Genomic DNA, 18,629 nt, shown 5'->3' with positions numbered 1-18,629 from the left:
CCATGTACAGCAGTGCTGGATATAGTATAGGATATATACCATGTACAGCAGTGCTGGGTAAAATATAGGAAATATACCATGTACAGCAGTGCTGGGTATAGTATAGAACATATACCATGTACAGCAGCGCTGGGTGTAGTATAGGACATATACCATGTATGGCAGTGCCGGGTATAGTATAGGACATATACCATGTATGGCAGTGCCGGGTATAGTATAGGACATATACCATGTACGGCAGTGCCGGGTATAGTATAGGACATATACCATGTAGGCAGCGTCCGGGTATAGTATAGGACATATACCATGTACAGCAGTGCTGGGTATAGTATAGAACATATACCATGTACGGCAGCGCTGGGTATAGTATTGGACATATACCATGTACAGCAGCATCCAGATATAGTATAGGACATATACCATGTATGGCAGTGTCCGGGTATAGTATAGGACATATACCATGTAGGCAGCGTCCGGGTATAGTATAGAAAATATACCATGTACAGCAGTGCCGGGTATAGTATAGGAAATATACCATGTAGGCAGTGCGGGGTTTAGTATAGGAAATATACCATGTAGGCAGTGCGGGGTTTAGTATAGGAAATATACCATGTAGGCAACACCGGGTATAGTATAGGACATATACCATGTAGGCAGTGCGGGGTTTAGTATAGGACATATACCATGTAGGCAGTGCGGGGTTTAGTATAGGACATATACCATGTAGACAGTGCTGGGAATAGTATAGGAAATATACCATGTAGGCAGTGCTGGGTATAGTATAGGACATATACCATGTAGGCAGTGCGGGGTTTAGTATAGGACATATACCATGTAGACAGTGCTGGGAATAGTATAGGAAATATACCATGTAGGCAGTGCTGGGTATAGTATAGGACATATACCATGTAGGCAGTGCGGGGTATAGTATAGGACATATACCATGTAGACAGTGCTGGGAATAGTATAGGACATATACCATGTAGGCAGTGCGGGGTATAGTATAGCACATATACCATGTAGGCAGTGCGGGGTATAGTATAGCACATATATCATGTAGGCAGTGCTGGGAATAGTATAGGAAATATACCATGTAGGCAGTGCGGGTATAGTATAGGAAATATACCATGTAGGCAGTGCTGGGAATAGTGTAGGAAATATACCATGTAGGCAGTGCCGGATATAGTATAGGACATATACCATGTAGGCAACGCTGGGTATAGTATAGGACATATACCATGTACAGCAGTGCCGGGTATAGTATAGGACATATACCATGTAGGCAGTGCCGGGTATAGTATAGGAAATATACCATGTACAGCAGTGCCGGGTATAGTATAGGACATATACCATGTATGGCAGTGCCGGGTATAGTATAGGACATATACCATGTAGGCAGTGCCGGGTATAGTATAGGACATATACCATGTAGGCAGCGCGGGGTATAGTATCGGACCTATACCATGTAGGCAACGCTGGGTATAGTATAGGACATATACCATGTAGGCAGTGCCGGGTATAGTATAGGACATATACCATGTAGGCAGTGCCGGGTATAGTATAGGACATATACCATGTAGGCAGCGCGGGGTATAGTATCGGACCTATACCATGTAGGCAACGCTGGGTATAGTATAGGAAATATACCATGTAGGCAGTGCCGGGTATAGTATAGGACATATACCATGTAGGCAGTGCTGGTAATAGTGTAGGAAATATACCATGTAGGCAGCGCGGGGTAGAGTATAGGACATATAACATGTAGGCAACGCTGGGTATAGTATAGGACATATACCATGTAGGCAGCGCGGGGTATAGTATAGGACATATACCATGTAGGCAGCGCGGGGTATAGTATAGGACATATACCATGTAGGCAGTGCTGGGTATAGTATAGGACATATACCATGTAGGCAACACCGGGTATAGTATAGGACATATACCATGTAGGCAGTGCCGGGTATAGTATAGGACATATACCATGCAGGCAGTGCGGGGTATAGTATAGGACATATACCATGTAGGCAGTGCCGGGTATAGTATAGGACATATACCATGTAGGCAGCGCGGGGTATAGTATCGGACCTATACCATGTAGGCAACGCTGGGTATAGTATAGGACATATACCATGTAGGCAGTGCCGGGTATAGTATAGGACATATACCATGTAGGCAGTGCCGGGTATAGTATAGGACATATACCATGTAGGCAGCGCGGGGTATAGTATCGGACCTATACCATGTAGGCAACGCTGGGTATAGTATAGGACATATACCATGTAGGCAGTGCCGGATATAGTATAGGAAATATACCATGTAGGCAGTGCCGGGTATAGTATAGGACATATACCATGTAGGCAGTGCTGGTAATAGTGTAGGAAATATACCATGTAGGCAGCGCGGGGTAGAGTATAGGACATATACCATGTAGGCAGCGCGGGGTATAGTATAGGACATATAACATGTAGGCAACGCTGGGTATAGTATAGGACATATACCATGTAGGCAGTGCGGGGTATAGTATAGGACATATACCATGTAGGCAGCGCGGGGTATAGTATAGGACATATACCATGTAGGCAACGCTGGGTATAGTATAGGACATATACCATGTAGGCAGTGCGGGGTATAGTATAGGACATATACCATGTAGGCAGTGCTGGTAATAGTGTAGGAAATATACCATGTAGGCAGCGCGGGGTAGAGTATAGGACATATACCATGTAGGCAGTGTGGGGTATAGTATAGGACATATACCATGTAGGCAGCGCGGGGTATAGTATAGGACATATACCATGTAGGCAGTGCTGGGTATAGTATAGGACATATACCATGTAGGCAGCGCGGGGTATAGTATAGGACATATACCATGCAGGCAGTGCGGGGTATAGTATAGGACATATACCATGTAGGCAGTGCCGGGTATAGTATAGGACATATACCATGTAGGCAGTGCGGGGTATAGTATAGGACATATACCATGTAGGCAACGCGGGGTATAGTATAGGACATATACCATGTAGGCAACACCGGGTATAGTATAGGACATATACCATGTAGGCAGTGCCGGGTATAGTATAGGACATATACCATGCAGGCAGTGCGGGGTATAGTATAGGACATATACCATGTAGGCAACGCCAGGTATAGTATAGGACATATACCATGTAGGCAACGCCGGGTATAGTATAGGACATATACCATGTAGGCAACGCCGTGTATAGTATAGGACATATACCATGTAGGCAACGCCGGGTATAGTATAGGACATATACCATGCAGGCAACGCCGGGTATAGTATAGGACATATACCATGTAGGCAACGCCGGGTATAGTATAGCACATATACCATGTAGGCAGTGCCGGGTATAGTATAGGACATATACCATGTAGGCAACGCCGGGTATAGTATAGCACATTCAGCTCTTCCATTCCACGAGCTGCCCTGTCAGCTCTGGTCAAATCCTAATTGCAGGAGATAAGGAAATAAGTAGATGAGAGTGTTTGAGGGAATGTTTCCATTTATTCTGCTGTAGACAAATCCATCGGACCCGCTGCATTGAAGCAGGTGTTGGTTGAATCAACGGCTCATCATGAAGTCATTACAGGAGGGTCCCTACAAGAATCAGGTTCAACTTATCCAGGGGTTCATCGCAACAACAACAACAACATCTGGAATTTACACTGACTTTAATGGAGAAAAATCTAATATGCTGCAGAGTCACAAAGGAAAGATGGACAGAGATCCAAAGATCAGGACATTAGGACAGGTGACCAAACACTTGATCAAAGAGGTGGCTTTTGAGGAGGGCCATAAAGGAGGAGAGAGTGGTGGAGAGGCAGATTAGTTTAGGGAGGAGTTTCCAGAGCGTGGGACCTAGATGGCTGAAGGCACAGGGTGAAGGGATGGGCGATGCACAAGAGGTTAGTCAGAGGAACGGAGATTTTGGTGTGGGGGGAGGGTTGTAGGGCAGGAGGAGGTCACAGAGATAAGGAAGGGTGGGGCCATGAAGGGATTTAAACACAAAGATGAGAATTTGAAGTATTGGGGGACTGGGAGCCAGTGTAGGTCAGCGAGCACAGGGGTGATGGGTGAACGGGACTTGGCGCGAGTTAGGACATGAGCAGCAGGTTTTGGGTGAGCTGAAGTTTACGGAGGGTGCAAGGTGGAAGGCCCGACAGGAGAGCGTTGGAATTGTCGAGTCTGGAGATAGCAAAGGCATGGATGAGGGTTTCAGCAGCAGATGAGCTGTGGTGGGGCGGAGATGGGCGATATTACGAAGGTGGAAGTAGGCGGTCTTGGTGATGGAGAGGATATGTGGTCGAAAGCTCATTTCGGGGTCAGACAGTGGCCAGGGAGAGGGGTGAAGTCGGTGGCTAGGGAACGAAGTTTGTGCTGGGGACCGAAGAAAATGGTGTAATTCTTCCTAATATTTAATTGGAGGAAATTGCAGCTCATCCAAGAATGGGTATTGGACAAAGAGTGTGACATCACAGAGGTAGTGGAGGGTTGAGAGAGGTGACGGTGAGGTAGAGCCAAGTATCAACAACACACACGTGGAAGGTGACCCCATGAGTGCAGAGGATGTTGACGAGGGGCAGCATGTAGATGATGTAGAAGATGGGCCCAATGATAGATCTTTGGGGGACTCCAGAGGTAATGGTGTGGGGGTGGGAAGAGAAGCCATTACTGGAGATTTTCTGCATATGACTGGATAGGTAACAGTGCAACCAGGCGAGGGAGCCCACTCGGATGAATAACGGAGGAGAGGCATTGGAGGAGAATGGTGTGGTTAACTGTGTCAAAGCTGCAGAGAGTTTGAGGAGGTGCAGGGTTAGTGCAAAACAATAAACAGCAAAACACTAAGCAGTGTGGCACAGAGCACTATGGGAACCATATATAGGATGAAATTATGGGAAGGAAGATAGGAAATGTAAACAGGATGGGATAACAGGAATTCAGCATAGATAAAAAGAATTATAAATACTGATGGACAAATTGGTTGAGGTCTATTTTTTGGTGTTGGCTTCGCTATTTTTGCTGCACCAGACAACCAGTGCCACCATGATGGGAATGATGCCAATCGGGGCCAGGATCAGCCCCAGCACTGTCTTCTCAGGAGGGTCGATCAGAACACGAATCTCCTCCATGCTGCAGTTCTGGAAGTAATGAACATGCACCATAATAAATAACTTCTCGCCAACTTCACTTGGCCAATAGGAACCGAGATACTCCAATACTTTCTCCGAGCAGTCAGTCAAATCACTGTAAAGTCTGAAGGAAAGAGGAGAAGTGGTTAGTGCATAAACCTGCTCAATAAACAGAGACTCTGTACAGTTACACAGTGAGTGACCCTTACCCTGAATAAACAGAGACTCTGTACAGTTATAGTGAGTGACCCTTACCCTGAATAAACAGTGACTCTGTACAGTTACAGTGAGTGACAATTACCTGAATAAACAGAGACTCTGTACAGTTACACAGTGAGTGACCCTTACCCTGAATAAACAGTGACTGTACAGTTACACAGTGAGTGACCCTTACCCTGAATAAACAGTGACTCTGTACATTTACAGTGAGTGACCCTTACCCTGAATAAACAGTGACTCTGTACAGTTACACAGTGAGTGACCCTTACCCTGAATAAACAGTGACTCTGTACAGTTACAGTGAGTGACCCTTACCCTGAATAAACAGTGACTCTGTACAGTTACACAGTGAGTGACCCTTACCCTGAATAAACAGTGACTGTAAAGTTACACAGTGAGTGACCCTTAACCTGAATAAACAGTGACTCTGTACAGTGACAGTGAGTGACCCTTACCCTGAATAAACAGTGACTCTGTACAGTTACACAGTGAGTGACCCTTACCCTGAATAAACAGTGACTCTGTACAGTTACATTAGTGACCCTTACCCTGAATAAACAGTGACTCTGTACAGTTACAGTGAGTGATCCTTACCCTGAATAAACAGAGACTCTGTACAGTTACAGTGAGTGATCCTTACCCTGAATAAACAGTGACTCTGTACAGTTACAGTGAGTGACCCTTACCCTGAATAAACAGTGACTCTGTACAGTTACAGTGAGTGACCCTTACCCTGAATAAACAGTGACCCTGTACAGTTACAGTGAGTAACCCTTACCCTGAATAAACAGTGACTCTGTACAGTTACACAGTGAGTGATCCTTACCCTGAATAAACAGTGACTCTGTACAGTTACAGTGAGTGACCCTTACCCTGAATAAACAGTGACTCTGTACAGTTACACAGTGAGTGACCCTTACCCTGAATAAGCAGTGACTCTCTACAGTTACACAGTGAGTGACCCTTACCCTGAATAAACAGTGACTCTGTACAGTTACACAGTGAGTGACCCTTACCCTGAATAAGCAGTGACTCTCTACAGTTACACAGTGAGTGACCCTTACCCTGAATAAACAGTGACTCTGTACAGTTACAGTGAGTGACCCTTACCCTGAATAAACAGTGACTCTCTACAGTTACACAGTGAGTGACCCTTACCCTGAATAAACAGTGACTCTGTACAGTTACACAGTGAGTGATCCTTACCCTGAATAAACAGAGACTCTGTACAGTTACAGTGAGTGATCCTTACCCTGAATAAACAGTGACCCTGTACAGTTACACAGTGAGTAACCCTTACCCTGGATAAACAGTGACTCTGTACAGTTACACAGTGAGTGATCCTTACCCTGAATAAACTGTGACTCTGTACAGTTACAGTGAGTGATCCTTACCCTGAATAAACAGTGACCCTGTACAGTTACACAGTGAGTAACCCTTACCCTGGATAAACAGTGACTCTGTACAGTTACACAGTGAGTGATCCTTACCCTGAATAAACTGTGACTCTGTACAGTTACAGTGAGTGATCCTTACCCTGAATAAACAGTGACTCTGTACAGTTAGACAGTGAGTGATCCTTACCCTGAATAAACAGAGACTCTGTACAGTTACAGTGAGTGATCCTTACCCTGAATAAACAGTGACCCTGTACAGTTACACAGTGAGTAACCCTTACCCTGGATAAACAGTGACTCTGTACAGTTACACAGTGAGTGATCCTTACCCTGAATAAACTGTGACTCTGTACAGTTGCATAGAAACATAGAAACATAGAAGATAGGGGCAGGAGTCGGCCATTCAGCCCCTTAAGCCTGCTCCACCATTTAATGAGATCATGGCTGATCATCCAAATTCAGTACCCTGTCCCTGCTTTCTCCCCATATCCCTTGATCCCTTTAGCCTTAAGAAATATATCTAACTCCTTCTTGAATATATTTAGTGAATAGGAGGAGGAGGAATTTCTTCACCCAGAGAGTGGTGAACTTGTGGAATTCTCTACCACAGAAGGCAGTAGAGGCCAATTCATTAAATATATTCAAGAAGGAGTTGGATATATTTCTTAAGGCTAAAGGGATCAAGGGATATGGAGAGAAGGCAGGAACAGGGTACTGAATTTGGATGATCAACCATGATCTTATTGAATGGCGGAGCAGGCTCGAGGGGCCGAATGGCCTACTCCTGCTCCTATCTTCTATCAATTGGCCTCTACTGCCTTCTGTGGTAGAGAATTCCACAGGTTCACCACTCTCTGGGTGAAGAAATTCCTCCTCATCTCAGTCCTAAATGGCTTACCCCTTATCCTTAGACTGTGACCCCTGGTTCGGGACTCCCCTGCCAGTATGTGGACATCCACTGGTTCTCCCTTATCTATTCTACCAGTTACATCCTCAAAAAATTCCAGTAGATTAGTCAAGCACGATTTATCTTTTGTAAATCCATGTTGACTTTGTCCGATCCTGTCACTGTTTTCCAAGTGCTCTGCTATTACATCTTTTATAATGCACTCTAGCATTTTCCCCACTACTGATGTCAGGCTTACCGGTCTGTAATTCCCCGTTTTCTCTCGACCACCTTTTTTGAATAGTGGGGTAACATTAGCTACCCTCCAATCCATGGGTACTGTTCCAGATTCCATCGAATGTTGGAAGATGACCAGCAATGCATCTACTATTTCTAGGGGTACTTCCTTAAGTACACTAGGATGTAGATTATCAGGCCCTGGGGATATATCGGCTTTCAATTCCGTCAATTTCCCTAACACCATTTCCCAACAAATACTGATTTCATTCAGTACCAGCCTTTCATTAGACCCTATGTACCCCGACATCTCTGGGAGGTTATTTGAGTCCTCCTTTGTGAAGACAGAACCAAAGTATGTATTTAATTGGTCTGCCATTTCATTGTTCCCCATTATAAATTCCCCTGAATAAACAGTGACTCTGTAGTTACACAGCGAGTGAACCTTACCCTGAATAAACAGTGACTCTGTACAGTTACATAGTGAGTGAACCTTACCCTGAACAAACAGTGACTCTGTACAGATGCAGTGAATTAAGCAATGGTTAGCTTCATATAATCAATCTCTATTTTCCACGCCACACACCTGTCAATTGCCGTCCAGTTGCACCATTGTTGATGCCCAATTCTCTGCATCATTTCTTCAAAATCTTTGCAACAGTGATGATGAGTAAGGAGGAATAATTGGTCCATGATGTTAGATCCAACTGATTGAGTAAATAAACAGATGTTACAATCATTGGCACAGTGAATATTGAAGAAATAAGAAACCTTTCCTGCAGAAAACCTTATCAAGTGAGAGGGGGAATATAACAGAGAGAGGGGGGAATATAACAGAGAGAGGGAATATGACAGAGAGAGAGGGATATAACAGAGAGAGGGGGAATATAACAGAGAGAGGGGGAATATAACAGAGAGAGGGGGAATATAACAGAGAGAGGGGGAATATAACAGAGAGAGGGGGAAAATAACAGAGAGAGGGGGAATATAACAGAGAGGGGGAGAATATAACAGAGAGAGGGGGAATATAACAGAGAGCGGGAGAATATAACAGAGAGAGGGGGAATATAACAGAGAGAGGGGTAATGTAACAGAGAGAGGGGGAATATAACAGAGAGAGGGGGAATATAACAGAGGGGGAATATAACAGAGAGAGAGGGGAATATAACAGAGAGAGGGGGATATAACAGAGAGAGGGGGAATATAACAGAGAGAGGGGGAATATAATAGGGAGAGAGGAATATAACAGAGACGGGGAATATAAGAGAGGGGATTATAACAGAGAGAGGGGGAATATAACAGAGCGAGGGGGAATATAACAGAGAGAGGGGGAATATAACAGAGAGAGGGGGAATATAACAGAGAGAGGGAGAATATAACAGAGAGAGGGGGAATATAACAGAGAGAGGGGGAATATAACAGAGAGAGGGAGAATATAACAGAGAGAGGGGGAATATAACAGAGAGAGGGGGAATATAACAGAGAGAGGGGGAATATAACAGAGAGAGGGGAATATAACAGAGGGGGGGAATATAACAGAGAGAGGGGAAATATAACAGACAGAGGGGGATATAACAGGGAGAGGGGGAATATAACAGAGAGAGGGGGAATATAACAGAGAGAGGGGAATATAACAGAGAAAGGGGGAATATAACAGACAGAGGGGGAATATAACAGAGAGAGGGGGAATATAACAGAGAGAGGGGAATATAACAGAGAGAGGGGGAATATAACAGAGAGAGGGGGAATGTAAGATAGGGGACTATAACAGAGAGAGGGGGGATATAACAGAGAGAGGGAGAATATAACAGAGAGAGGGGGGATATAACAGAGAGAGGGGGGATATAACAGAGAGAGGGAGAATATAACAGAGAGGGGGAATATAACAGAGAGAGGGGAATATAACAGAGAGAGGGGGAATGTAACAGAGAGAGGGGGAATATAACAGAGAGAGGGGGAATATAACAAAGAGAGGGGGAATATAACAGGGAGAGAGGAATATAACAGAGAGAGGGGGAATATAACAGAGAGAGGGGGAATATAACAGAGAGAGGGGAATATAACAGAGAGAGGGGGAATATAACAGAGAGGGGGAATATAACAGAGAGAGGGGGAATATAACAGAGAGAGGGGGAATATAACAGAGAGAGGGGGAATGAAAGAGAGGGGAATATAACAGAGAGAGGGGGAATATAACAGAAAGAGGGGGAATATAACAGAGAGAGGGAGAATATAACAGAGAGAGGGGGAATATAACACAGAGAAGGGGAATATAACAGAGAGTGGGGGAATATAACAGAGAGAGGGAATATAACAGAGAGAGGGGAATATAACAGAGAGAGGGGGAATATAACAGAGGGAGGGGGAATATAACAGAGAGAGGGGGAATATAACAGAGAGAGGGGGAATATAACAGGGAGAGAGGAATATAACAGAGAGAGGGGGAATATAACAGAGAGGGGAATATAACAGAGAGAGGGGGAATATAACAGAGAGGGGGGGAATATAACAGAGAGAGGGGAATATAACAGAGAGAGGGGGAATATAACAGAGAGAGGGGGAATATAACAGAGAGAGGGGAATATAACAGAGAGAGGGGGAATATAACCGAGAGGGGGGGGAATATAACAGAGAGAGGGGAATATAACAGAGAGCTGGGGAATATAACAGAGAGAGGGGGAATATAACAGGGAGAGGGGGAATGTAAGAGAGGGGACTATAACAGAGAGAGGGGGAATATAACAGAGAGAGGGAGAATATAACAGAGAGAGGGGGAATATAACAGAGAGTGGGGGAATATAACAGAGAGAGGGGGAATATAACAGAGAGAGGGGGAATATAACAGAGAGAGGGGGAATATAACAGGGAGAGAGGAATATAACAGAGAGAGGGGGAATATAACAGAGAGAGGGGGAATATAACAGAGAAAGGGGGAATATAACAGAGAGAGGGGGAATATAACAGAGAGAGGGGGAATATAACAGAGAGAGGGGGAATGTAAGAGAGGGGACTATAACAGAGAGAGGGGGAATATAACAGAGAGAGGGGGGATATAACAGAGAGAGGGAGAATATAACAGAGAGAGGGGGAATATAACAGAGAGTGGGGGAATATAACAGAGAGAGGGGGAATATAACAGAGAGAGGGGGAATATAACAGAGAGAGGGGGAATATAACAGAGAGAGGGGGAATATAACAGAGAGAGGGGAATATAACAGGGAGAGGGGAATATAACAGAGAGGGGGAATATAACAGGGAGGGGGAATATAACAGAGAGAGGGGGAATATAACAGAGAGAGGGGGAATATAACAGGGAGAGAGGAATATAACAGAGAGAGGGGAATATAACAGAGAGAGGGGAATATAACAGAGAGAGGGGGAATATAACAGAGAGAGGGGAATATAACAGAGAGAGGGGAATATAACAGAGAGAGGGGGAATATAACAGAGAGGGGGGGAATATAACAGAGAGAGGGGAATATAACAGAGAGAGGGGGAATATAACAGAGAGAGGGGGAATATAACAGAGAGAGGGGAATATAACAGAGAGAGGGGGAATATAACCGAGAGGGGGGGGAATATAACAGAGAGAGGGGAATATAACAGAGAGAGGGGGAATATAACAGAGAGCGGGGGAATATAACAGAGAGAGGGGGAATATAACAGGGAGAGGGGGAATGTAAGAGAGGGGACTATAACAGAGAGAGGGGGAATATAACAGAGAGAGGGGGAATATAACAGAGAGAGGGAGAATATAACGGAGAGAGGGGGAATATAACAGAGAGTGGGGGAATATAACAGAGAGAGGGGGAATATAACAGAGAGAGGGGGAATATAACAGAGAGAGGGGGAATATAACAGGGAGAGAGGAATATAACAGAGAGAGGGGGAATATAACAGAGAGAGGGGGAATATAACAGAGAAAGGGGGAATATAACAGAGAGAGGGGGAATATAACAGAGAGAGGGGGAATATAACAGAGAGAGGGGGAATGTAAGAGAGGGGACTATAACAGAGAGAGGGGGAATATAACAGAGAGAGGGGGGATATAACAGAGAGAGGGAGAATATAACAGAGAGAGGGGAATATAACAGAGAGTGGGGGAATATAACAGAGAGAGGGGGAATATAACAGAGAGAGGGGAATATAACAGAGAGAGGGGGAATATAACAGAGAGAGGGGGAATATAACAGAGAGAGGGGGAATATAACAGAGAGAGGGGAATATAACAGAGAGAGGGGAATATAACAGAGAGAGGGGGAATATAACAGAGAGGGGGGGAATGTAACAGAGAGAGGGGAAATATAACAGAGAGAGGGGGATATAACAGAGAGAGGGGGAATATAACAGAGAGAGGGGGAATATAACAGAGAGAGGGGAATATAACAGAGAGAGGGGAATATAACAGAGAGAGGGCGAATATAACAGAGAGAGGGGGAATGTAAGAGAGGGGAATATAACAGAGAGAGGGGGAATATAACAGAGAGAGGGGGAATATAACAGAGAGAGGGAGAATATAACAGAGAGAGGGGGAATATAACAGAGAGAAGGGGAATATAACAGAGAGTGGGGGAATATAACAGAGAGAGGGGGAATATAACAGGGAGAGGGGAATATAACAGAGAGAGGGGGAATATAACAGAGGGAGGGGGAATATAACAGAGAGAGGGGGAATATAACAGAGAGAGGGGGAATATAACAGGGAGAGAGGAATATAACAGAGAGAGGGGGAATATAACAGAGAGAGGGGAATATAACAGAGAGAGGGGGAATATAACAGAGAGGGGGAATATAACAGAGAGAGGGGGAATATAACAGAGAGAGGGGAATATAACAGAGAGAGGGGAATATAACAGAGAGAGGGGGAATGTAACAGAGAGAGGGGAAATATAACAGAGAGAGGGGGATATAACAGAGAGAGGGGGAATATAACAGAGAGAGGGGGAATATAACAGAGAGAGGGGAATATAACAGAGAGAGGGGGAATATAACAGAGAGAGGGCGAATATAACAGAGAGAGGGGGAATGTAAGAGAGGGGAATATAACAGAGAGAGGGGGAATATAACAGAGAGAGGGGGAATATAACAGAGAGAGGGAGAATATAACAGAGAGAGGGGGAATATAACAGAGAGAAGGGGAATATAACAGAGAGTGGGGGAATATAACAGAGAGAGGGGGAATATAACAGGGAGAGGGGAATATAACAGAGAGAGGGGGAATATAACAGAGGGAGGGGGAATATAACAGAGAGAGGGGGAATATAACAGAAAGAGGGGGAATATAACAGGGAGAGAGGAATATAACAGAGAGAGGGGGAATATAACAGAGAGAGGGGAATATAACAGAGGGGTGGGGGAATATAACAGAGAGAGGAGAAATATAACAGAGAGAGGGAGATATAACAGAGAGAGGGGGAATATAACAGAGAGAGGGGGAATATAACAGAGGGGTGGGGGAGTATAACAGAGAGAGGAGAAATATAACAGAGAGAGGGAGATATAACAGAGAGAGGGGGAATATAACAGAGAGAGGGGGAATATAACAGGGAGAGAGGAGGTTAACAGAGAGAGGGGGAATATAACAGAGAGAGGGGAATATAACAGAGAGAGGGGAATATAACAGAGAGAGGGGGAATATAACAGGGAGAGAGGAGGTTAACAGAGAGAGGGGGAATATAACAGAGAGAGGGGGAATATAACAGGGAGAGAGGAGGTTAACAGAGAGAGGGGGAATATAACAGAGAGAGGGGGAATATAACAGAGAGAGGGGAATATAACAGAGAGAGGGGGAATATAACAGGGAGAGAGGAGGTTAACAGAGAGAGGGGGAATATAACAGAGAGAGGGGGAATATAACAGGGAGAGAGGAATATAACAGAGAGAGGGGGAATATTACAGGGAGAGAGGAATATAACAGAGAGAGGGGGAATATTACAGAGAGAGGGGGAATATAACAGAGAGAGGGGAATATAACACAGAGAGGGGAATTTAACAGAGAGAGGGAAATATAACAGAGAGAGGGGGAATATAACAGAGAGGGGGGGAATATAACAGAGAGAGGGGGAATATAACAGAGAGAGGGGAATATAACAGAGAGAGGGGAATGTAACAGAGAGAGGGGAATATAACAGAGAGAGGGGGAATATAACAGAGAGAGGGGGAATATAATAGAGAGAGGGGGAATATAACAGAGAGAGGGGGAATATAACAGAGAGAGGGGAATATAACAGAGAGAGGGGAATGTAACAGAGAGAGGGGAATATAACAGAGAGAGGGGGAATATAACAGAGAGAGGGGGAATATAATAGAGAGAGGGGGAATATAACAGAGAGAGGGGAATATAACAGAGAGAGGGGAATATAACAGAGAGAGGGGGAATATAACAGAGAGAGGGGGAATATAACAGAGAGAGGGGGAATGTAACAGAGAGAGGGGGAATATAACAGAAAGAGGGGGAAAATAACAGAGAGGGGAATATAACAGAGAGAGGGGGAATAAAACAGAGAGAGGGGGAATATAACAGAGAGAGGGGGAATATAACAGAGAGGGGGGAATATAACAGAGAGAGGAGAAATATAACAGAGAGAGGGGGATATAACAGAGAGAGGGGGAATATAACAGAGAGAGGGGGAATATAAGAGAGAGAGGGGAATATAACAGAGAGAGGGGGGAATATAACAGAGAGAGGGGGAATATAACAGAGAGAGGGGAATATAACAGAGGGGTGGGGGAATATAACAGAGAGAGGAGAAATATAACAGAGAGAGGGAGATATAACAGAGGGAGGGGGAATATAACAGAGAGAGGGGGAATATAACAGAGGGGTGGGGGAATATAACAGAGAGAGGAGAAATATAACAGAGAGAGGGAGATATAACAGAGAGAGGGGGAATATAACAGAGAGAGGGGGAATATAACAGGGAGAGAGGAGGTTAACAGAGAGAGGGGGAATATAACAGAGAGAGGGGAATATAACAGAGAGAGAGGGAATATAACAGAGAGAGGGGGAATATAACAGAGAGAGGGGGAATATAACAGAGAGAGGGGGAATATAACAGAGGGAGGGGGAATATAACAGAGAGAGGGGGAATATAACAGAGAGAGGGGGAATATAACAGAGAGAGGGGAATATAACAGAGAGAGGGGGAATATAAGAGAGAGAGGGTGGAATATAACAGAGAGCGGGGGAATATGACAGAGAGAGGGGGCATATAACAGAGATTGGGGAATATAACAGAGAGAGGGGGAATATAACAGAGAGAGGGGGAATATAACAGAGAGAGGGGAATATAACAAAGAGAGAGGGAATATAACACAGAGAGGGGAATATAACAGAGAGAGGGGAATATAACAGAGAGAGGGGAATATAACAGAGAGAGGGGGAATATAACAGAGAGAGGGGGGAATATAACAGAGAGAAGGGGGAATATAACAGAGAGAAGTGGGAATATAACAGAGAGAGGGGGTAATATAACAGAGAGAGGGGGAATATAAAAGAGAGGAGGAATATAACAGAGAGAGGGGAATATAACAGAGAGAGGGGGGAATATAACAGAGAGGGGGGAAAATAACAGAGGGAGGGGGGATATAACAGAGAGAGGGGAATATTACAGAGAGAGGGAAATATAACAGAGAGAGGGGGAATATAACAGAGAGAGGGGAATATAACAGAGAGAGGGGGAATATAACAGAGAGAGGGGAATATAACAGAGAGAGGGGAATATAACAGAGAGAGGGGGGAATATAACAGAGAGAGGGGGGAAAATAACAGAGGGAAGGGGGATATAACAGAGAGAGGGGAATATTACAGAGAGAGGGAAATATAACAGAGAGAGGGGAATATAACAGAGAGAGGGGGGTATAACAGAGAGAGGGGGGAATAGAACAGAGAGAGGGGGAATATAACAGAGAGAGGGGAATATAACAGAGAGAGGGGGAATATAACAGAGAGAGGGGGAATATAACAGAGAGAGGGGGAATATAACAGAGAGAGGGGAATATAACAGAGAGAGGGGAATATAACAGAGTCATAGAGTCATAGGCCTAGAAATTCAGTGCCCTTAGCGCCGATTTTGCGGCGCTAGAGGGCCTAGCGCTGCAATTGGCGCCGGCGCCTAAATTGCCTGGGGCCCTTCCGCCGCGGTAGACCGGTAGCGCTGCGCCGGCACCGATGACGTCATCGGTGTGCGCAGCGTCCCGGTTGCCATGGTAACCCGCCCGAACTGGGAAATTGACTTGCGGCCGCCTCGCCCGTGGCAGCCGCAAGCAACGTTCTGGCAGAGGTGCCTTGCACAAGTTTGCGCCGGCGCATTAAAGGCCCCGCGGCGGCCGGCCGCTTTCCCGACGCCCGCCTGGCCGCAGCTCCCTCCCCGGACTTCCCCCCCCCCCCCCCCCCCCGGAACAGAAGCAAGGCCGGCACTTGTCCGAGGTGCCGGGCTCATTTTTAATAAGATTATCGCGGGCCGCGGCCGGGTGCAGGCAGGTCCTCCTTAAGGGAAGGAGGAGGCCTGCACTTCCCGAACCTGCCGCACCGCAGCGGGCGCCGCAGCGCCGGAATAGCGCCGAAATTCAGCGCATAGCGCCAGTTTTCAGGCGCTAACAGCTTTCAGCAGCGCCGGCAGCCGTTTGGGCGCAGAAGTAGTGAATTTTTGGCCCGACCAGCGCTACTTAGCTCCGGCACTAACTTCCGGCGCTAAAGCCGTTGCTGCGCCAAAACCCAATTTCTAGGCCATAGAGTTTTACAGCACAGAAAGAGGCCCTTCGGCCCATCGTGTCTGCGCCGCCCATCCATCCCTGTCCAGTCTAATCCCATTTTCCAGCATTTGGTCCATAGCCTTGTATGCAATGGCATTTCAAGTGCTCATGCAAATGCTTCTTGAATGTTGTGAGGGTTCCTGCCTCCACCACCCTTTCAGGCATTGAGTTCCACATTCCAACCACCCTCTGGGTGAAAAAGTTCCTCCTCAAATCCCCTCTAAATCTCCTGCCCCTTACCCTGAATCTATGCCCCCTTGTTATTGACCCCCGCACTAAGGGGAAAAGTTCCTCTTTATCTACCCTATCTATGCCCCTCATTATTTTGTACACCTCAATCAGGTCCCCCCTCAGCCTTCTCTGCTCCAAGGAAAACAACTCCAGCCTGTCCAGCCTCTCTTCATAGCTGAGGCGCTCCATCCCAGGTAACATCCTGGTGAATCTTCTCTGCACCCTCTCCAAAGCAATCACATCCTTCCTATAGTGAGGCGACCAGAACTGCACACAGTACTCCAGCTGTGGCCTCACCAGCGTTTTGTGCAGCTCCATCATAACCTCCCTGCTCTTATATTCTATGCCTCGGCTAATGAAGGCAAGTATCCCATATGCCTTTTTAACCACCTTATCTACCTGCTCCGCTGCCTTCAGGGATCTATGTACATGTACACCAAGGTCCCTCTGACCCTCTGTACTTCCTAGGGTCCTACCACTCATTGTATATTCCCTTGCCTTATTTGTCCGTCCAAAATGCATCACCTCGCACTTTTCAGGGTTAAATTCCATTTGCCACTTTTCCGCCCATCTGACCAACCCGTTTATATCGTCCTGTAGCCGGAGGCTTTCCTCCTCGCAATTTACCACCCCACCAGAGAGAGGGGGAATATAACAGAGAGAGGGGGAATATAACAGAGAGATGGGAAAATAACAGAGAGAGGGGGAATATAACAGAGAGAGGGGAATATAACAGAGAGAGGGGGAATATAACAGAGAGGGGAATATAAGAGAGAGAGGGGGAATATAACTGAGAGAGGGGGGAATATAACAGAGAGAGGGGGAATATAACAGAGAGAGGGGAAATATAACAGAGAGAGGGGAATATAACAGAGAGAGGGGAATATAACAGAGAGAGGGGAATATAACAGAGAGAGGGGGAAAATAACAGAGAGAGGGGAATATAACAGAGAGAGGGGGAATATAACAGAGAGAGGGGAATATAACAGAGAGAGGGGGGAATATAACAGAGAGAGGGGAATATAACAGAGGGAGGGGGAATATAACAGAGAGAGGGGGAATATAACAGAGAGAGGGGAATATAACAGAGAGAGGGGGAATATAACAGAGAGAGGGGGAATATAAGAGAGAGAGGGGAATATAACAGAGAGAGGGGGAATATAACAGAGAGAGGGGGAATATAAGAGAGAGAGGGAGAATATAACAGAGAGAGGGGGAATATAACTGAGAGAGGGGGAATATAACAGAGAGAGGGGGAATATAACAGAGAGAGGGGGAATATAACAGAGAGAGGGGAATATAACAGAGAGGGAATATAACACAGAGAGGGGAATATAACAGAGAGAGGGGGAATATAACAGAGAAAGGGGAATATAACAGAGAGAGGGGGAATATAATAGAGAGAGGGGGATATAACAGAGAGAGGGGGGAATATAACAGAGAGAGGGGGGAAAATAACAGAGAGAGGGGAATATTACAGAGAGAGGGAAATATAACAGAGAGAGGGGAATATAACAGAGAAAGGGGGATATAACAGAGATAGGGGGGAATATAACAGAGAGAGGGGGAATATAACAGAGAGAGGGGGAATATAACAGAGAGAGGAGAATATAACAGAGAAAGGGGAATATAACAGAGAGAGGGGGAATATAACAGAGAGAGGGGGAATTTAACAGAGAGAGGGGAATATAACAGAGAGAGGGGAATATAACAGAGAGAGGGGGAATATAACAGAGAGAGGGGAATATAACAGA

At 45.6% G+C, this 18,629-nt stretch overlaps 1 protein-coding gene across 1 annotated transcript in view; it reads right to left on the bottom strand.

Annotated features, from left to right (window-relative positions):
- Nucleotides 1-3,503: 3,503 nt before the first annotated feature.
- The window catches only part of ramp2 (receptor (G protein-coupled) activity modifying protein 2), a 73,523-nt gene continuing 58,397 nt past the window's right edge, over nt 3,504-18,629 (bottom strand). The window contains exons 3-4 of the mRNA XM_085966053.1: nt 8,477-8,597; nt 3,504-5,275 (exon numbers count right to left, since the gene is read on the bottom strand). Of these exons, the coding sequence (XP_085822179.1) occupies nt 5,011-5,275; nt 8,477-8,597 (386 nt within the window). The 3' untranslated portion in view covers nt 3,504-5,010. The remainder of the gene's footprint in view (nt 5,276-8,476; nt 8,598-18,629) is intronic.

The sequence above is a fragment of the Somniosus microcephalus genome, chromosome 24 (assembly GCF_052327205.1).
Source record: "Somniosus microcephalus isolate GS21.2 chromosome 24, FLI_Smic_1.0, whole genome shotgun sequence".
NCBI lineage: Eukaryota > Metazoa > Chordata > Chondrichthyes > Squaliformes > Somniosidae > Somniosus > Somniosus microcephalus.
This window is presented reverse-complemented; position numbering and strand designations above follow the sequence as displayed.